General features: G+C 41.7%; 1 protein-coding gene across 1 annotated transcript; it reads right to left on the bottom strand.

Moving 5' to 3' along the window:
• Positions 1 to 1,866: 1,866 nt before the first annotated feature.
• Pramef5 (PRAME family member 5) lies at positions 1,867 to 4,389 on the bottom strand. The gene is made up of 3 exons (XM_087551836.1): positions 4,103 to 4,389; positions 3,235 to 3,816; positions 1,867 to 2,434 (listed from the first exon to the last, which is right to left on the bottom strand). The coding sequence occupies exons 1-3, from the start codon at positions 4,387 to 4,389 to the stop codon at positions 1,867 to 1,869; spliced, it is 1,437 nt and encodes a 478-aa protein (XP_087407962.1).
• Positions 4,390 to 22,132: the final 17,743 nt, after the last annotated feature.

Here is a 22,132-nt window from a genome sequence, read left to right as displayed (position 1 = left end):
CCCACAGAGCACAGATTGACAAAGTGACCACTGCAATACCATGAGTGTATAAGGTTTTTAATCCACGTATGTGGTGTTGCTCATCCATGCAGGGAGAGGGAACCCCGAACCCAAAAAACACACAACTTTTATTCATTACAGAGGGCAGACTTCAGCAACAGAGTTAGCTGGCCTATTGTCATTGGTGGTTCACAGGACAAAGGATCTGGTCAGGTATTGGCTGGCCTGCTCAAGGGGCTGTTCTTGGCTCAATTAGTCACTTTCCTCATCCAGCCCTACACCTGGCCTTGGAGAATCACTGGGAAAGGTCTAAGTTGGCATGTCCCTTAGAGGTGGGGGTGAACTGGGTGGTCGGGCAGGGTCAGGATGACATCTTGTAGTTGTTCTTGGAATTTACCACAGGGCAGGGTAGAGGGCATTTCTGAGAACAGTTGTTTCTTTGTTTTGTCTTAATTAGCTTAGTCAGAATCTTGACCAACAAAACTTTATCATATCACTGGGCATCCTGATGTCAGATGTATCTCTCAAGAAAGGTCACAAGTTTGTCATAGGCATCCTGACCACCAGATGTATTTCTCAAAACCTTGTTTTTACAGTCTTGTTTTTCACATCTATGAAACTTTATTTCTTCAGAAGCATCAGTCCCTAACATTATTACTAATATTGTCTTATGCTTGGAGACAGGTACATGTTGTCCTCTGAGAGGCTCTACCTAGCAGGTAACTCAAACAGATACAGATACCCACAGCCAAACAGTGGATGGAGATAGGGGACTATTATCAAAGAACAAAAGGATTATAGGCCCCAAAGGGGATAACTACACATGAAAACCAGCAGAGTCAACTAACCTAGACCTTTGGGGTTCTCAGAGTGTGAACTACCAACCAAAGAACATATACCAGTTGGACCCAGGCCTCCCCATACATATGTAGCAGATGTGCACCTTTGTTCATGTGGTTCCCAAAATTGAGGAGCTATCCCAAGATTTGTTGCCTGCATTGGGATATGTTCTAACTTGTCTTTCTGATCTGGCTTCAATGTGAGAGGAGGCACCTAGCCTTGAAGAGACATAAAATGCCAGGGTGGGGGAATAATGGAGGAGGACACTTGCTCACATGAGAAGGTGATGGAGAATGGCAGAAGGATTGTGGGAAGGGGTGACCAGGAGTGGGGCAGTGAGTAGGATGTAAAGTGAATAAGTTAAAAATAATAATTTAGGGCTGGCGGGATGGCTCAGCGGTTAAGAGCACTGACTGCTCTTCCAGAGGTCCTGAGTTCAATTTCCAGCAACCACATGATGGCTCACAACCATCTGTAATGAGATATGATGCTCTCTTCTGGTGTGTCTGAGGAGAGTGTATTAATAAATTAATAAAAATTTAAAAAAAATAATAATAATTTTAAAAAAGAGAAAAACAAGAGTAGAGGACGAAACCTTGTGCCCAAAGATGCTTTAAGTCTTCCTTTGAGGACATGGCTAGAATCCATACCTTCCCTAACACAGGGGGAATATATATATATATCCTGAGAGGTAACTATAGCTATCAACAAAAACACTCAGAATTCTCCAGCCTATTGTTCTGCTGGCCAAGAATTCAGGCATCTGTCAGTGGTCTCTGACAACCCAATGCTGGAGTGAAAGGTGTCACCACAATGCTACTTGTTTGATTTTTTTAAAATAGTATAATTTTTATTCATGTGCATGATGAGTACAATTCTCCTCCCCAGAGACTGCAAAAGAATGTCAGATCATCTGAAGCTAGAGTTACAGGTGGCTATGAGTATGAACAATAAACAATCCTCCCCACGAAGAGCACCAAGCAATCTTTTTGGCTTTCCTTTGTCATGGTTGAGCAGTGACCTCTCTCATTGCCAACAGGAACATAGCACGGCCTCCAAGTTGTAGACAGAGTATTCTCCACACCCTGCACAAATGTTACTCATAAAGCAGATCTCTTTTGGCTGCCTTATAACCTTGAGTGTGCCCATAAGATCCGAACAATGTTGTTGAAATCGGTGTGGGAGAACATTACCAAATTCATCATAGACCTCACAGGGGGCAGGGTACATTTCTTTGGTAAGCTGTCTCAGGTTGGCAGTGTGCTGTAGCAGCTTCTTCAGGATGTCCATAGATAAGAAGTTCATCAGAAAATCAACCTCAGTGAGCTGGGAGCATTGGCTCAGAGCAGGCAGGAGGACATCCATTTGGAAATCCGTGATCATACAACTCTTCAATTTTAACTTCTGCATTGTAGCTGTCAATCTTTTTAGAAGTCTTGCTAGAAATTCATGACTTAAATTTATAAAGTCAACGCCACTCAGATCCAGGTGCTTGAGCTGATGGACTCTTGGACACTGGGAGAGATGACTCATATCTAACTCTGACAACTTGCAGCGAGTGATTACAAGGGTCTCCAAGGGACTGTTTAAGCACCTAGAGAGAGACAAAGAAGATCACATCCTCAAAATTCAATAGCAGCACACAGAGGGCAATGATTTCAAGGTAGAAGAGGCTAGTTAGGTCCAAGGTCCTTCTGAGCTCATAATGAAACTCAAGATCAGAATACTCCCTGATAGTACACAAATAAGTCCTGCTACTATAAATAGAGGACTCAACCCATCACACTATGGTTGCTTTTGCCTGGATCGCTACAGCGCCCTCTGCACTTGGGAGCCCAAAACCACATCAGTGGACAGATGGTATCAGGAAGGGAAATTCAGTAGTACTGTCTTGGAAAGACTAAGTACCATTCCTGGCTATGACAACCTCGAGCTCAATGAGCCCCACCTCCATAACACGGACTTTGTCCTGTCCACAGAGCTTCCCCATGGCCACAAACACTCTCAATCATTACTCAACCCCTACCTGTGCTCAGATAGCCTCAGACCCATGGGGAGACAGAGGCAGATGGAAAGTGTTCATACAGTTCCCAGGACAGAACTGACACGGAGCAAAATGTGATATGTTTTCATAGCCTCTGTAGATCTGTTTTTGCTATATCTGGGTTCTAGGCAAGGAACTTTTCTAAATCATGGACACATATGTGGCAGTTTGAGTTTACTGAAGTGACAACTCAGGGAGTAGAGTATCACCTACTCTAAGACCAATTATTCTAAGGTTACATTGGAGTGAATTTAACAGTGCCTGGAAAGCCAGAGGTGTGCACTGAGATTTCTTGTAACTTAGAAAGGCTTTGATCTGGCCCCTGGATAACGTTCTCTATCCTTACTTACCCGAGCACTTGGTCCAGGTGTTCATTCACAAAGCAGACATCATTCAAATAGAGATGCTGGAGCTTGTCGAGTTTAGAGAAAAGGGGAATGATCATTCTTACATAATAATCTTCCACCTCTTTATTTCCAAGCCAATTCAAAGATATGTGGATATTATGGAGAAGGAGTCTTTGAAGGTTTATCATCTGGCCCAGGTCAGGGGCTAACATTGCAAGGGTTTCCAGGTCCCAGTGTTCATACACTTCCAATTCCTGGATAGAACTTGGCTCAACTATATCCAAAAGACATGGGTCGTAGAAAGGGTTGGTCCAAAATTCTATCTTCTGACAGTTCACCTGTACTACATCTTTTCTCTCCTTTGCCCACTGATAAAAATATTCATTGTATTTACTTGAATGCCTGGGATTTACAGAAAGGTTTATCCACACGGTCACTGCCTGTTTTCCCTTTTGTATGGGATGATAAATCAATGATTGTGGATGGCTAATATCTGGAGAGAAGACGCCATCCTCCATTCCAGTCCACACATTCCAGAAATTGTGGTTGACATCTCGTAAATCAAGCACTTGTAGCTTGCACCTCCTGTGGATCAAGTGGAAAAACAATTCAGATGACAGAAGAAGACTGTGTAAGCAGCTCTCACCCTATCACACAAAGCCCCTTAAATCCATTCCTTGAGGGAAAAGGCCAGGACAGACTCATCGTACATTGCCTGCCTCTGTTCTCTGCTATGCCACACACACAACTGTTCATTTTTTTCTCTCCTCACAGATAGTGGCATCAGAAGCCTCTGATTCAACTTGGACCATATTGTGAATACTTCTCTTGATCCGTACACTTCCCCTCATACTACTTTGGTGTCACTTACCCTGGTTGAACCTTTTGTGCCAACAGCAAATCCAGGCCACCCAGCACAGCCTTCAAGGTCTCTAGATGAGGTGTCCTCATCAGCGCTCCCACAGGAAGGCATGGGAAGGGCCAGGCTACCACCATATGCCTCAGGATGATACTTTGTTCACTGCTGAACGCATCCTTGAAGAGTGCTGGGAAGAGCTCCAAGGGAAGTTCCTGCAGAGCTGAGACGGTCAAGGCTTCATCTTGCAGCAGGCTTCTTCTTCCCAGCTCCAGAAGTGTGGGTGGTGTGTTGAAGTTCATCGTGGCTTTCAGGTAGGGAGATGCTATGGAAGTAGCCAGATAAAGAAAAATCTTCAGGGAAAACATTTTTTTTAGCTTGTCTAATTATACAAAGCAGACCCAGTCTCAGTCACTGCTCTGGCAATGTCACAAACCTCTATTTCTCATTAGACACTGTCTGTTTTCCCACATTTCCCTTAAGGGCCTCCTGGAGATTCATAAGCTCCCATTTCAACTCAATCACATCTACAGTTCTCCTGCAGGGAAGGTAGTATCAGGACAGTCATCCTGAACTCCACACTTTTGTATGAAATCATCTACAAATATCTCTGACTACCCTAAAAAGCAAAGATAACCGTCCATACACAAACTATACCTGAATTCAATCAATGGAGCTGTTGGGGAGAATCTGAAATGTGGATGTTGTAATTTCGACTTCCTTAAGGTTTAGACCCAGTAGCCACACTGAGGTGTAGCCAGTTCTTTAGGAGATTGAATAGTGAAAATTGTCAATTCGATGCTTTCATGGGAGTCATAATTTCCTTAATTTTCACTCTAAACTTATAATCATTTTGAAGTAGGAAATTTTAAGGTACACCGCAGATATCGGTATAAAAATAAGGTGCTCCCTTAACTAAAGTCCAAGTCCTGGAGTATTACATCTTCAGCTCTCTATAAATGGCACAAGACAGTTCAACTTGAGGTCTCAGAACTCAGGATTGGGAGACAGAAGGATTGTCTTTCATGATAGCAGCATGTGGAGTTCTAAGCTTACCCGAGTTAAATGATCTTTCCTACTACAAAACAGTCACACCAAACATGGGACCAAAAAACAATATATAATAAACAAATATCAAAAATACTAAGATGAAATGGGAGAGTGGCTGGCTGGGTGAGACGGGGTGTCCTTATGGAGTGAGTACTTACCTAATCTGCACACTGCTTTCAAGTTTTTGCACCCTAGCAGGAACAGGCAGTCGCTCCCAACTCCAAGCCTCCGAATGACTTTTGCACTCATACTGAACCTTATATCCCCCTTTCCCTCACACCTTACCTTCTTAGCCCCACCTCTCAACAAGCTGTGACCTGATTGGGTGATTTAATTATTTTGACACTTACATTTATAGCTAGATTGAATCAGATGTCTACATGGGAATATTTAAAATCAGAGATTCTTATCAAGGTCTCAGGCCTTCCAAGATGTTTCTTCTTGAGAAGCTCTGAGATTACTTGTTTTAATGAACTACACATTTTGGGAGCTTCTTGTTTGTTCGTTTTTGTTTGTTTGTTTGTTTGTTCGTTTGTTTGAGACAGGGTTTTTCTGTGTAACCATGGCTGTCCTGTATGGAACTCACCATATACTTTGGGCCAGTTGAACTCAATATGAACTCACTGCATCAGCTTTCCCTGTACTTCAACTATTAGGTGGGTTTGAGCCATACCACCTAGATTCTCTTCAACTCTCCTTGACCATACTGCATCATGAGAGACTGACTGTATGATCAGAAGGGGAAGCAGAGGGACTTAGGAGAAACATGAATGACACCAAGCACACACAATTATCTATCAGGGAATGCTGAGAAGCAATCTATTCAATCAATGAATAGATGAAGAACAGTCATTGAACCCTGTCCTGGCTTTTGACTGGAGTTGGAAGAGGGTGGGTTCAGGTGGCCCCCATCACTATCTCAGTCCACAGTTTATAAAGTGCTTTGAACACTGTGTCTGGCTACATGTTGCTGACTGGCCCTTGTACCTCCGTGGGGAGGTGATTCTAGAGCCTGTATCTCCCTTTTCCTACTAATTCCTGCAGTGGCCAATGAGACTTCTTCTGTTACAAATCTTATGGATACTCAGTGGTGGACTAGTTGCTGGGTTCATCTGTTACGTAGGCTTCTAAGACTTTCACTGCAGTTATATGGGCCTATTAAACTAATCCTCAAGGAACATTTTTCAAAAGGACGATTCCATCTTCCTAAACAGGATGACTTGTATCCCAGACTGGTTTCATGTTGAATATGGAGAGAGGAATAGCGATGAACAGGATCCTGATTCTCTGGCCTCCACCTCTCATTCTGGTGGATTCATAGGTAGGTTATGAGCTGGGCCTAGATTCAGGAACCTAACCTTGTGCCCTAGGACTGGAAGTCATTGCTGAAAATCGAACATGTCACTCCAAAGGCCATTAGCTCTTTCAGAAGAGGGCAGGCCTGATTGTGTACATTTGCCTCTGGGAGGCACAGGGAAGAAGGACAAAGCAGTCTTTCTACATAGTGGTTCCTAACCAGAGTGGGATACATCAGGGCCTGTCTAAGCAACAGCGACCAAAAGCCCCAGAGAAGCTACCAAGGCAAGATCTGGAATCCGGAAGGTTACTACAGAGGTGTCAAAGTATTGCCTGACCACCTGTGAATCTGAGCCCTACCAAGCTGATCTATATCTTTAGGCACCAACAAAATGAGGCATGACACAGTTCTCCCTCAGACAGTCTCCCAGGATTGCAAGTAGCCAAGATGGCTCACAGAAATTCCTTTCTACTGCAGATGAGCATCTTAGACATCTGTTGTTGATCCAATCTGAGTGTTGTACCAGGGAGGCTAAAAGCAGGACCATTGCAACCTCATGGCTAGCCTTGTGAATACGATTGATTATATGGTACCCTGGGCTTTTTGTTTTGTTTTGTTTTTAAACCAAACAAAACAGAACCAACCAGATATGTTGACTCACATTTATTGTCCCAGAATCCTGGGGGCAGAGGTCTCTGGATTACTCTGTTAGTGGCCATCCTGGTCTATATAAGGAGTTCCCACACTATTAATCAATGAAGCTAGACCATAAATGGAATAAAATGATGGTATTGATTACTAAACTAATTATGATTAAGTGGGATGGTGTTGGAACATGCATTTAACCCTAGCCTTACAGAGGCCGAGGCAGGTACAGCCTGGTCTACAGAGCTATTTCTAGATAGCAAGATCTATACAAAACAAAACAAAACAAAAACAAAAATAAATAAACCAAAACAAACAAACAAACAAACAAAAACGCCCTGCCTTGGAAAAACAAAAGTCTAATTTTATTTTACCTAGGCAGGTTGAAATATTAAGAAATAGTTCAGACGACATCTGCTTATTTTTCAGATTCATCTCATAGGAATTTCTTTGGGGATGATAAACAAATAAATAAAATCACACATTTAAATGTGATTTAGAGATGCAAATGGTTGTGCAGAGTACACTTCTGGGTGAAGGCAAGAGGGTCAGGAGCACATAAAAGGTCCTGCTGATACAAAATTTCAGAACCTCCAAGATAACTGGGAGGAGTCCTGGAGAGGGTGCAATGTTGATGATATGGCCAAAGCCAGAAGCCCAGAACCAGACCAATGACTCATTATAATGAGCTTTTGTAGTGAAGAAGTGTGGACAGAGTGGTATCCTGTGGGACACACTGTGACACACCACAGCTGCCATAGGCTGTTTTCTATGCTGTGTTTATTTTCTTGGTTCTTCTTTGTATTTTCTTTTCCTTTGGTAGGAAGGTTGCAAAGGCAGGGGGCAAATATGGGGGGAGATGGAGTTGAGTGGGACTGAGATGCTCGATGTGAAACTCACAAAGACCCAATAAAAAGTGGAAGAGAAGATTTACCTTTTCAGGTGTATACACTATTTTCAATTGGATTCTTTGGGATTTAGATATCTAGTTTTTTGAGTTCTTTATTTATTTTGGATATTAGTTCTCTATCAGATGGGGACTTGGTAACAAAATTTTCCATTCTTCAAGACAGATGATCAAAATGTGAATCCTTCTTGAATGTTCACTCCTTCTTTACAAGGAGAACAAGAATACCCTTGGCAGGGAATAGAGAGGCAAAGATTAAAACAGAGACAGAAGGAACACCCATTCAGAGCCTGCCCCACATGTGGCCCATACATATACAGCCACCCAACTTAGACAGGATGGATGAAGCAAAGAAGTGCAGGCCGACAGGAGCTGGATGTAAATCTCTCCTGAGAGGCACAGCCAGAATACAGCAAACACAGAGGCGTATGCCAGCAGCAAACCACTGAACTGAGAATGGGACCCCCGTTGAAGGAATCAGAGAAAGAAATGAAAGAGCTTGAAGGGGCTCGAGACCCCATATGAACAACAATGCCAACCAAACAGAGCTTCCAGGGACTAAGCCACTACCTAAAGACTATACATGGACTGACCCTGGGCTCCAACCTCACAGGTAACAATGAATAGCCTAGTAAGAGCACCAGTGGAAGGGGAAGCCCTTGGTCCTGCCAAGACTGAACCCCCAGTGAACGTGATCGTTGGGGGGAGGGTGGCAATGGGGGTAGGATGGGGAGGGGAACACCCATAAAGAAGGGGAGGAGGAGGGGTTAGGGGGATGTTGGCCCAGAAACCGGGAAAGGGAATAACACTCGAAATGTAAATAAGAAATACTTAAGTTAATAAAAAAAAAAAGTAATAAAAAAATTTTCCATTCTTTACCTGCTACTTTCTCTGAGTGTCGCTATTCTTTGTCTTAGAGTTATTTTACATTTTCCTTCAGTAATTGGTAACCTTTCTAATATTCTTTTCATTTGTTTCTTGAGACATGGGTTTTACAGAAAGCCCTGTATTCTGGGCTCTCCTGGAGCTCACGTTCTATAGCACACTGTCCTTGCCGTTGCCATCCTAGTGCTGGGATTAATATTATGTTCTGTCACTGCTCAGCAAATACCACCACAACCTGTCCAATCCAGAATTGTTTAGTCTAGCCTTTGGTGGTTGTGAAGCCACAATTCTCCTGTCTGCTTGTGAAGCACGTCCAAAGTGCCCTCGTTCCTAAAGATTCTATCTAATTCCAACCGATCTTGGGTGATTTCATTCCCGTGGGAATGGGATCACCAGGAAACCGGAGACTTCAGTCTATATTTTAATGATAAATGAACTATGCTTAGTTCTCTCAGCCCTCAGGATTAGAACAGACCGGTGTTCTATTGCTACTCAGCACTTACAAATACTGTTTTTGTTTGCTTGCTTTACTGTTTTAAGACACACATTATCCCTGCATGTTAAACTCACAATATAGGTCAGTTTGGCTTCAAACTCAAAGATCAGCTTGCCTCTGCCTCCCTGTTGCTGGGATTAAAGGCACACCAAAGAATGCCAGGTTTAAAGTGACATAAAGATCAGCAGTCATAGCACTTGAGTAACTCACTGTTGTCATTCCAGCAGGGGTTGCTTTGAATTCAAGGTCATCCTGACATTCTTAATGGCTGTTAACCCATAGAAACCATGGTGACCCAATTAATATTGTGGTTAGTCAAGCCTCAGGTTTCTGAGGTAAAAGAATCTCTCGAAAAAAGAAAAGAAAAAACAAACAAACAAACAAATAAAAAGAATCTCTCTGAGTTCTATGCCAGGCTGGTTTAGATAGAAATATCTCATCTCAAAAAAGACAAATCAGTAACCATATATACATGCATGTGCAATCTCTCTCTCTCTCTCTCTCTCTCTCTCTCTCTCTCTCTCTCCTCTCTCTCCCCTCTCTCCCCCTCTCTCCTCCTCTCTCCCCTCTCTCCCCCTCTCTCCCCCTTTCTCCTCCTCTCTCCCCCTCTCTCCTCCTCTCTCCTCCTCTCTCCCCCTCTCTCCCCCTTTCTCCTCCTCTCTCCCCCTCTCTCCTCCTCTCTCTCCTCCTCTCTCTCCTCTCTCCTCCTCTCTTCCTCTCTCTTCCTCTTTCTTCCTCTTTCTTCCTCTCTCTCCTCGCTCTTCCTCTAGCTCTTCCTCTCTCTCCCCTCTCTCCTCTCTCTCTTCCTCTCTCTTCCTCTAGCTCTTCCTCTCTCTCTCTCTCTCTCTCTCTCTCTCTCTCTCTCTCTCTCTCTCTCCCTCCCTCCCTCCCTCTCTCTCTCTCTCCCCACCACACACACAATATTTGAATTGAGGACAAGGCTAGATTAGCTTGCATAAGGGACTTACCTGATCTGCACACTGGTAAAAGGTATCTGAGTCCAGGCAGGGGAAGGCTCTGACTCCAGCCACCAAAACTCTGAAGTATTCTCTGGATGTAAACTTTTCAGCTAGATGCTCTGAATATATACATTTCCATTGAACCCTCCCTTAGTAGCCACACCCTCACAGCCAAAATTGGCCTCTGAATAAAAATTTGAGAATCCGTTTACTTGCTCATTTTCATATTTGTGGTAGTATTGGTGGATTGGACTAGATCCGTACTCAGGAAGAAATTAAGTCCAAGCTTAGGTCGAGAACTGATTTATTGAAGACATTTGGTTGTGCCTTTAATCCCACCCAGCACTCCTTAAGCAAATGCAGGGGGATCTCTGAGTTGGAAGGCAGCCTTCTCTACAGAGGAAGTTCCAGGACAGTCAGAGACACACAGAGAAACTCTGTCTTGAGAAACGAAACAAAACAAAACAAAACAACAATAACACCAACAAAAAACCCAATAACCCAAAAAGACTTTTTAAATTTAATTAGGGATCTACATACTTTGCTTTTTAATTTTTTGAGATGGGGCTTCATTTATTGTGTACCTAAGTTTAGCTGGCATGCACTTTGTTGTCCAGACTCAATTAGGTTCCAACGTTCATCAATTCTTGTTCCTCAGCCCGTTATGAGCTTCTACTTCTGACTCAGTTTTATTCTTATGTTGACAGCACTGCTCAAGATACAGTACAAGCTTGTCACCTTGGCTTACTTCTGCCCCTGTGACTAAGGCCCAATCCAGGATTATGAATCTACCATTCAACAAAGAACTTGTTAGACCTCCAAGGTCTTAGCCTAGGTGCACGACCCCACAGGACACACAATTTGATGATAGATCAAAGTAATGGCAAGAGGTTTATTGATCCAACACGTGGGGTTGCTCAGCCTCACAGGGGGAGTCAACCCTGAACTCCAAAAGCACATATCTTTTATACCCTCCTTGTAAAGGGGGTGAACTACTATATTATGATTGGTCAGCAAAGCAGCAGTATATATTTTTAAACTCTTTTGGTCAAAGTGGTGGGGGTAGGATTTGGGCGGTAAGACTGTTGACTGTTCGTGCTTTTTCTCAGAATTCAGTACAGGGAGGGGTAGGGGAGTTATACTGAGAACAGTTATTTATTTCTTTATTTTTTGTCTTAACTTAGCTTGGTCTTGGTCAGAGTGGCCTGATCATTCTGACAACTAAAACTTTGTTTTTACATTTTCAGAACCTTGTTTCTATATTCTTAAAAACTTTGTTTCCACAAACTCATTACCAGTCAATTTCTAATGAGAGAGAGGTGGAACTTTTAATACTTTGGAGTGAATTCTAGGTTATACTTTTATTTCCAGAACTCTCTCCGTATTCAGACACACTTTCTGAAGCAAGGTACATAAAGTGTCATGATATGCACCCTACTTCAGTAACTACAACCTGCTTCATATATTCTTGCTAAAACCTGATATCTTCATTGGTAATATCCTAATCTGAGGTTTTAGCCATATCATAAGCCTATCATGATACTTCTTCTCAAACTCTGAGCTCTCATATAGTTTTTTTTCTTCTACATTAAAACTCTATAATGCAGACCACCTCTCTGGAACTCATTATGTATCTTTCAAGTCACTGAAAAAACACTTAGGATTTTTCTCTTTCTCTTTTTTGTTTTTGTTTGTTTCCTTCCTTCCTCTTATTCTTTTATTCCCTTTCCTCTTTTTTTCATTTCTGTACCAGCTTGGCCTTTGATGGGACCATTGCTGTGATGGGTAGAAAGTACAGCTGGGCCTCAGTAATCTTCCAGTTTAGATGGATGTGTATGTAAACAGGTTGTATTCATATTGATAAGATCTGATGCAGGAAAGAATGAATTGAGACACTGGTGAAAACCAGCACTTCTTGTATACTTGGGTGTTGTGTTGTATACAGGTTGATTTTATGGCCTGAATTGTAATTCCACCATGGAATCAGTTGCGCTAAGGTCTGAGAATCTTTTGGGGGACCATTATTCGGAGGTTGAGAGGGAAGGGACAAAGTTATGTTCTTTATGAGACTCAACATGATCTCAAGGCCAGCCTGAGCAATTTATATGAAATCCTGTGTTCCAGTGGGGGAAAATATTAACAGACATACGTGGCTTGCATGAAGTAACTGCCTAGGATGTACAAAGGGTGTGGTCACATTAAGTTGATCTCCATAAAGAAAAGACAATGAACTGCAACCATATGGCAAGGGCTTTCATCCAGAGTGCTGGGATTAAAGGCTTGAGCCAGCCCTTGGAGCCTCACTTGAAAACTTTTGAGACAGGATATCAAAGTTGTCCTTGAACTCCAGATCTTTCTGGCTATCCTCCTAGGCTCATCCTGAAACTCAGGTGAGGATCTGCTTGGTAGTTTAATCTCTTTGTGAACTGGAGCGATGGCTCAGTGGTCAAGAATACTGACTGCTCTTTCAGGGGTCCTGAGTTCAACACCCAACAACCACATGGTGGCTCACAACCATCTGTAATGGAATCTGATGCCCTCTTCTGGTTCTGTCTGAAGATAGCTACAGTACACTCACATACATAAATTAAATAAATAAATCTTTAATATATATATATATTTGGTTGGTTTCTTTTAGTTGTTGTTTTTGTTTGTTTGTTCATTTATATCCCAAACACTGTTCCCTCCCTGTCCCCTGTCCCACAGTCCTTCCCCTACTCCTCCTTTACTTGTGCCTCACTTCAGCTTGAAAATATAAAAAGTCTGGCAGGTTCCCAGTTATAATTTATGAAGTAATGAATAGAAGATGAAGAGTTCAATGACAGCTGTCACTATATGACACTGGCAAAAAAAAAAAGAAAAAGAATGCAAAGAATGCAAATCCTTGGGGCAAGGATGGGGAGATGCTGCATGAGGGGGTCTGGTAGGAGAGGGAAGTTGATATTGGGATGTAAAGTGAATAAATAAACTAATTTTTAAAATAATGATTCTTCTTCCTCTTTTCTTCTTCTTCTTCTTCTTCTTCTTCTTCTTCTTCTTCTTCTTCTTCTTCTACTACTACTACTACTTTGTTCCTTTGTTTCACGTCAGCCATCTTTGATGTACATATAGCTCCTCCTAGCCTGAGTACCTGGACAGAAATATGATGATCATTCACCAAAACTTCCTTCATCAATTCTTTATTTTGAATCTCTGGAATACTTTGCAATATTTCTACACATACCCCACAAAGCATCCAAGTGGGAAACATACAAACAAAACATACAAAGCATACAAGTGGGAAACCAATGCCAGAAAGGTCTTGGTTCATAATAATTGAGAGGTAAAGGCATGATGATGGGACAAGTTCTGCTGTTATTATTTCAAAGTCAATATACTTCATAATGACAGGTAATGTCACCAAACACTAAGATTTTAAAAATACACTCAGTGTATTAATATTCCCATTCTGGAAGACGAGGTCAATAAGTTCCTACCCACTTAAGGTTAGCCTGTACAATAAAACTAAATCATAATTTCAAAGAGCAAAGAAACAAAATTCAATATACACTAAGCAAAGCTTTATTCAAGACACTTGAGAATCTCTGATCAAGAATCCCAGGTTTGAGAAATCAAATCAGGGGATCTGTGAGGAATTCAAATGTTTGTGGTCTAGAGTGTGAGGCCTTTTCTCACAAACCAACCAAACACAAGTCAATCACTAGTTATGAATCACCATATAGTGAAATACACAGGTCACACATAGCCTCTGATATTACAAATAAGGCTGTTATGAACATAATAGAGCATATGTCCTTGTGATATGGTGGAACAACTTTTGGGTATATGCCCGGAAGTGGTATAGCTGGGTCATCAGGTAAAATTTTCTTCAATTCTCTCAGGAACCACCAGTTTGATTTCCAAAGTGGTTGTTCAATCTTGCAACTCCACCAGCAAAGGAGGAGTGTTCCTCTTTCTCCACATTCTTCCCAACATCTGCTGTTGCCCAAGTTTTTTTATTTTACTATTCATATTGATGTAAGGTAGAATCTCAGGGTCATTTTGATTTGCATTTTCCTGATGTTTAAGGATTTTGAACATTTTTGAAGTGCTTCCAGGTCATTGGAGATTGCTCTCTGAGAATTCTGTTTAGCTCTGTACCCCATTTTTAAATTGGGTTAGTTGGTTTTGTTTTGTTTTTTTGTTTGTTTTGGTTTTTTTTTTTTTTTTGGAGTCTAAATTCTTGGGTTCTTTTTTTTTTTTTTTTTTTTTTGGTTCTTTTTTTCGGAGCTGGGGACCGAACCCAGGGCCTTGCGCTTCTTAGGCAAGCGCTCTACCACTGAGCTAAATCCCCAGCCCTCTTGGGTTCTTTGTATATTTTAAATATTGGCTCTGAATTGGATGTAGGGCTAGAGAACATCTTTTCCCTATATGTAGCTTGCAGTTTGGTCTTATTGACAGCCTCCTTTTACTTACAGAAGATTTTCAGTTTCATGAGGTCCCATTTGTCAATTGTTGATCTTAGAGCCTAGATAAATATGGATCAAATTTCATTTGTTGAAACTACTTTCTGACAACAACCCAGAAGGACCTCAATTGAAAATAGGTACAGAAAATGTGGTTCATTTATACAATGGAATACTAATTAGCTATTAAAATGACAACATCATGACATTTGTAGGCAAATAGATGCAACTATAAAATTTTATCCTGAATGAGGTAACACAGACCCAAAATGTCATGCATCATATGTACTTCCTGATAAGGGGATATTATCCAATGTGTTCAGAATACCTATGATAAAACTCACAAAACCACAGGAAATGTAAATAGAAGGAAGGCACAAGTCTGAATACTCAAAACCCATTTAGAGGCCAGACAAAATAATAATGGGAGGCAGAGGGATGATTGGTTGGGAGAGGGGAGGGAGGAGGTAAAAGTGGGGAGGGGAGAATCAGGTATGGAAAGAGAAAGGAGGGCACCCCAAAGGAGAATGAAGTGGAATGTGGAGCATTGGGGTAGGCTACTAGGACTCAATAAGGATTACATTAGCTGAAATACAGAGATGGAACTGGAAGGATTACTTCCAGTAGATAGGCATGGCTACCATTTGAGGGATGAGGCCACTCACTCAACTCAAAATTTTTAACTCAGAACTATTCTGATCTAAAGGAAATGCAGGGACAAAAAATGGAGCAGAGACAGAAAGAAAGGCCACGCAGTTACAGACTGAATTTGGAATCCATCCCAAGCTCAGGCATTAAACCCTGATACTACTGATGCCATGTTGTGCTTGCAGACCGGAACCTAGCATAGCTCTCCTCGGAGAATCTATACCAGCAACTGACGGAGAGAAGTGCAGATCCTCACAGTCAACCATTTGATTGAGGTCAGGGACCAGTATGGAAGAGTTAGAGGAAGGACTGAAGGGGCTGAAGGGGATGGCAACTTCATAGGAAGAACAACCATGTCAACAACTCCATAGGAAGAACAACCATGTCAACTAACCCCTTAGAGCTTCCAGAGACTAAGACGAAATCCAAAGAGCTGGTTTGTGGCCCCAGGCACATGTGTTCCAGGGAACTGCCTTGTTTGGCCTCTGTGGAAGTGGATGCACTTAATTCTGGGGGAACTTGATGCATCAGGGAAGAGGAATGCTGGTGGGAATGGGGGTGGGTAGGCAGGGGGCTTGGTGGTTGAGCATTCTCTCAGAGGTGAGGAGATGATGTGGTGAAGAACTTGGGGTGGGGATATGGGGAAGGGAGGCAACTTTTGGAAAGTAAATAAAATAATTTAATAATTTTATAAAGATTACAAACAAGAGAAAACAAGTAAACAAACAAAAAACTAAAAACATGATGACTCACACTCATCATCCAAACACCCAGGAGGCAGAGGCAGCTAGATTGCTGTGTTAGTGGTCGTCCTCATCTAAATAAGAAGTTCACAGTCACTCTATCAAGTCAGACCATAAGTGGAATAAAATGTTGGTATCAATGACTAAACTAATTATGACTAAATTAATTATGATAAAGTTAAATGATGGTGAAACGTGCTTTTAATCCCAGCACCCAGGAGGCAGGCAGCTGAATTGCTCTGTTTGTGGCCATCCTTGTCTAAATAGGGAGTTCCTAGTTAACCACTCTCTCAAGTCAGATGTGGGATTGTGGTAGAACATGCCTTTAATCGCAGCACTGGAGGGCAGAGCAGGCAGATCCTTGTGTGATCGAGTTCAGCCTTGTCTAGAGAGCTAGGTCCTGACAGTTAGAACTACCCAAAGAAACTCTGTCTTGGAAAAACGATCTTATTTTCTTTTGCCAAGGTGTGGTGATACAATAAGAAAGTTCAGAAGATGCCTTCTTGTTTTCCAGGTGTAAACTCTTTAGAGTTTCTTTCGGGTGATATAAAAATAACCAAAAGCACACACTTAATTTTGGTTTTAAGATGCAAATGGTTGTTCAGAGTATGTTTCCAGGTGGAGGAAGGGAGGTCAGAAGCACATAAAAGGTCCTGTTGATCCAAAACCGCAGGGTCTTCAGACACAGGTCAACATCAGAATAACTGGGAGGAGACCAGATGACGATCCAATGTGGTGTAGCAGGAGCCAGTGGCCTGGAACCAGACCTATGTATGAAAAGAGAACTAATGATTTCTTACAGGTACTAGGACAGAAGATAAAATATTGACTAAATTTTATCTATACAAAACATCACTAATAATTTAGTTATGGTTTGCAACTCTCAATGAACCTGTGGAGCCATGACAGGTGATGAATGGTTAGTGAGAAAATTATTCCTAATGGATATGCACGGAGACATTCACTGTTGTAAACTTCTTACAAGATTTATGATTTGAATTTGTGTGAATTTGTGATGAACTTCTCAACATTTGATCATGTATTCTGAAAGATGTTTAAGTGCTGAGGAAAAATAAAAAAGTCACAACTGAGCTGAAGAGAACTTTTTAGAACAGAATTGAGGATATTTTTTAGTCAGGACACACAAGAACTTTTTAGACATAACTGAACTCGAGAAAAGTCATTGAAAATAAGAGTATTATCCTACCATCAGCACAGGAGGGATGAGCAAAATTAGAAGGAGAATGCATATTGGAATAACTTAGAAATTCTAGGTAACATAAAAAGGTAAGAGAGTATTATGTAGCATCAGAGGGAAAGAACAAAAAAGCAGAAACTGCAAAAAGAGCAGAAGGAACAGGCAGGTTTCTCTTGACCAACAGAACAGGGATTTTCATAATACAAGGTAGGCTTAGTCTCATTAAAGGAACAAATGGGTTTAATTCATTTATCATTAAAAAGGTAAAATCTTCTTTCCCTGTTGAATAAAGATTGGAGTGCATTTTTTCCACCAAAAATGAGTGAGTTCTTTCTGCTCTAGTGCTTGGTCTTTTCTCCAAATGCATATGTAACTCTGTGTGTGTGTGTGTGTGTGTGTGTGTGTGTGTGTGTGTGTGTGTGTGTGTGTGTGTTTATGAGAATGTATGCAAACTGGGTCCAAATGGTTTGAATGGAAATGTATAAATTCACATGCATGAAACCTTATATGAATTTATGTGTTTATGCATATTTGCTTATGTAAACCTTTTTCATTCCATGCTTAAGCATTATTCTCTTTTTCTAGTTCAATAGAAGTTTATTGCTCCAAACTTCCCCTTAGCCTTAAAAACAAAAAGCATATGGACAAAAGGGAAATGGCTCTAGAAACTAATTTTTTACTTAATCTCCTAGTGTTTTAGGATGAGGTGCAAAATATCTTAAACTGCAATTTCTGGCCTTAGAGGAACAAAGAAATCAGGTCAGCTACAGTAGCAAAGTAATTTAGATTAGATAAGTAAACTATTAATTATTACAGAGCACCCCTAATATATCATAATACAAAAGTCTTATGGTCTGCTTTCGCTCCATCCCCTCCACTGCCTAAAGGAGAACCTACAAGAAAGGAGACTCCTCTGGGGCTGGCCCCCAGCAGGCATCTTTCCAAGAATATTTTCACAGTATTTTGAACAGAATCTCAGGAAGCCGAAGTGTATATGCTCTAGAAACACTGGGGCATATTAATAACCTGAAAAATCTTGAAAGAGGATGGAACAAAAGAAGGGAACACAAGAACATTGGTTGGAAAAACTTAATACCAATTTTAAATCTCTTTGCTGTGGCACTGTGGGTCTGTACTGTTGAAAATAGCCCTTTGGCAGAAAATAAGCCCTCATTCTCCAGATCAGTACTTCTTCAAATAGGAACCAAACAATTGTTCAGAGTCCAATAGTAACCTCTCTCATTACCAAGGGATACATGGGGTGGCCTTCCTAGTTGTAGACACAGAACCCTCAACAAACTACACAACTGTTACTCAAAAAGCAGCTTTCATTTGGCTTCCTTATAACCATGAACATGTTCAGAAGCTCAGAACAATGTTGGACAAATCTGTGTGGGAGGACATTACTGATTTTATTATAGACCTCATAGGGAGCCGGGTATATTTCCATAGCCAGCTGTCTCAGGCTGGCAGTGTGCTCAATCAGCTCCTTCAGGCTGTCAAGACAAGAAGTTCTTCAGAAAATTGATCTCATTGACCTGGGAGCATTGGCTCAGGGCAGGCAGGAGGACATCAATTTGGAAGTACATTATTATACAACCCTTCAATTCTAGCTTCTTTCTAGCAGTATTCCTAAAAGTCCATGACTTAAATTTAGAAAAGTGACACCACTCAAATCCAAGTGTTTGAGCTGATGGACTCTTGGATATTGGGACAACTGTCTGATAGTTTGCAGTGAGTGATTGCAAGGGCCTCTAAGGGATACTCTAAACACTTAGAGAGAGAGAAAAAGGTGATCATCTCAGTAATGTTCAATAGTGATAGAGAGAGGGCTATGATTTCAAGCTAGGCCTAGCTAGGCCAAGGTTCTTCTGAGCTTATAATGAAATTCAAGAGTAGAATGCTTCCTGATAGAGAGTACCAAATCAAGTGTCGTCACTATAAGCAGAGGACATATGCCATCACTGTGATTCTTTCTGCCTGGAGCTCCACAATTCCCTCTGCACTTGTGAGCACAAAACCTCATCAATGGACAAAGTGGTATCAGAAAGGAAAACCCAGCAGGACTGACTGGGGGACACCTTGAATCATTCCTGACTGTGACAACTGTGAGCTCACTGAGCCCTACTTCCATGTCATAGTCTCTGTCCTATTCACAGAGCACCCATGTGATCACTCTCAATCTTTACTCAGCCCCTATCTGTGCTCAGATGGCCTCTGACCCATGATGAGTCAGAGGCAGGTTGGAAACTGTACATAAAGTTGTAAGGACAGAGCAGGCATGGGGCAATATGTGATATAAGTTCTCATACCCTCTAAAAATCTGTTTGTCCTACTCAGAATCTAAGCTGAGACCTTTTCTAAATCATGGACACAAACATGATAGTCTGAATTTACTGAGGTGACAACACAAAGTGTTAGAGTAGGAGAAACACTCCGATCTCTTATGCTGAAGTCATATAAGTGTGAGTTCAAAAATGGCCGAGAAGCCACAAGTGTATAATGTTGTTTTATGTAACACAAAAAGGCTTTCCTCTGGCCTCTGGATCAAGCTCTCTAACCTTTCTAAACTGAGCAGTTGGTCCAGGTGTTCATTCAGGAAGCAGATATTATTCAAATAGAGATTTAGAGATTGTGGAGTTTGGAGAACTGGGGAATGATCTCTGTAACACAACAGTGTTTGATTTCTTGGTTCGTCAATCACTTCAAAGACACTTGGATTTCATTGAGACGGCATTTCTAAAGGTTTCTCATATGGCCCAGGCCTGGGGCTATCCACAGAACTCAAGAACACTAACCAGCAGAAGGGCCCAGGTGAGGGTGCCTCAAACCCACTTGGGAGAGAGAAGAAAGCAAATACTCGAAGGGGAATTGAGGGACCTGGGTGGGAAGGAGGACAGTGAGGGGAACAGGGGAACATGATCAGGTATTGGGGGAAGAACAGGACTGAAGTCCTCATGACCAGCAGAAAGAATGGAAACAGGCAACCTTGGGAGGTAGGAGGTGGGGGGACCCTCTAGGATGTATCAGAGATCCTGAAGGTGAGAGACTCTCAGGACACAAAGAAGGCCCTTAGATGAAATGCCCTACAGTGGAGAGAGGGAACTTGTAGAATCCATCTCTAGTAGGAAGAGAGGGTGTTAAGTGAAGGGGTGGGGTTGCTTTCCCACAGTCAAAAACTCTGATCCAGAATTGTTCCAATCTGAAAGAACTACAGGGACAAAAATGAAGAAGAACCCAAGGAAAAGGAAGTTCAGTGACAGGCCCAAATTAAGATCCAGCTCAGGGGGAGGACCCAAACCCTGACACTATTACTGATATTATGGTATGCTTACAAACAGGCCTATCATGACTGCCCTCTAAAAGGCCCAACAAGCAGCTGAAAGAGTCAGATGCAGCCATTTACACCCAACTAATGGAAAAAAGCTGGTGACTCCTGTGGTTGAATTAGGGAAAAGCTAGAAGAAGCCGAATAGAAAGGCAACCCTATAGGAAAACCAGCTGTCAGCCTCAACTAACCTAGACCCCCAGGATCTCTCAGGCACTGAGTCACCAACCAGGCAACATACACCAACTTATTTGAGGTCCTCAACACAAAATGAGGAGAGGACTAACAGGTCTGGATTCATTCAGAGAAGATGCACTAACCCTCCAGAGACTTGTGGCCCCAGGCAGTGAGGAGGTCTGGAGAGGTGGAGGGGTGTTGACAACTTCTTGGAAGTGGCAGTAGGGGGGAAGTAAGGGGGGGGTGAGGTGTAGGATGTAGAACAGCCAGCTAGTGGACTGGGAAGAAGATAAAGTCTTGTCTGTTAAAAAAAGAATAAATATAAAACGAACAAGCAGAAAGGTACATACTAAGGGTGTGTTCATATTCTAGCCAAGGTATTGAAGGTGTGTGTTAAGTGCTGAGCCACAACCCACCTAGAAAATAATTTTAATGTAAATAACACCATACCAGGTTTCACTGTGAGATCAATAATCCTAAAATATTTGTTTAGTTTTTGGCTGAATGTCATGTTTGGTGGTGAGAGTGAGGTAAGTTTTTTTTGAACTCTAAAAATCTGACAGGAGCAGATCTGATACAACTCACAGCAGGATCTTTATTTCATATCAGCTAGTTTGGGCAGTCCCAGAGCACAGCAGTCATTCAAGAAGGTTTTGGTGATTGTGGAGCCCGAATATCTATGAGGAAAGACTTTATAGAAAGCAGCAAGCAGGGAATAATTGTGTAAGCATCTAATTGGAAAGCTACTATGGCCTTTAACATAATGGACTGGTGCTGGGGGTCATATCATAATTTCTGCTTCTGTCTACATTGGTCATCATTAGAGAAAGGGTGGGCTTGTAACCTAGGAGTAGATGTCTGTTGGGGTAATAACATAAAGACACTGGTCTTTTGGGAGGTGAACCCTGGAGATGCAGATGTTGTAAGGAATTAGCCTAGAGACTGGAGCTAGGTTCCAGTTTTGTTGGGGAGCATCTTGGAAACTAATGCTATGTGAGATAACCTGTGAGATAACCTGAGTTCAAACTTAGGTCAAGTTCTCTAAAATGAAGTTTGATCCTAAAAATTTTGCCTCTCAATCTAACTATCAGAGTATAAGAGTCAGTGTGTTATGTAATCTTCAGTAATGTTTCTTTTACAAACATAGTTGCCCTTATGTTTGGGACACAAGTGTTAAGAATTAAAACATTGTCTTGATTGAGTTTCCTTTGAGGAATATGAAGTGCTCCATGTCTTTTTTATTAATATTGCTTTGAAGTCTATTTTG

This window comes from Rattus norvegicus, chromosome 5 (genome assembly GCF_021556685.1).
Source record: "Rattus norvegicus strain SHRSP/BbbUtx chromosome 5, alternate assembly SHRSP_T2T, whole genome shotgun sequence".
Taxonomy (NCBI): Eukaryota; Metazoa; Chordata; class Mammalia; order Rodentia; family Muridae; genus Rattus; species Rattus norvegicus.
This window is presented reverse-complemented; position numbering and strand designations above follow the sequence as displayed.

Coding starts and splice junctions, on each gene's coding strand:
- Pramef5 (XM_087551836.1), bottom strand. CDS start 4,389: ATGAACTTCAACACACCACCCACACTTCTGGAGCTGGGAAGAAGAAGC. Junction 3,817..4,102: donor GCACAAAAGGTTCAACCAGG/GTAAGTGACACC, acceptor CTTGATCCACAG/GAGGTGCAAGCTACAAGTGC. Junction 2,435..3,234: donor CACCTGGACCAAGTGCTCGG/GTAAGTAAGGAT, acceptor GTCTCTCTCTAG/GTGCTTAAACAGTCCCTTGG.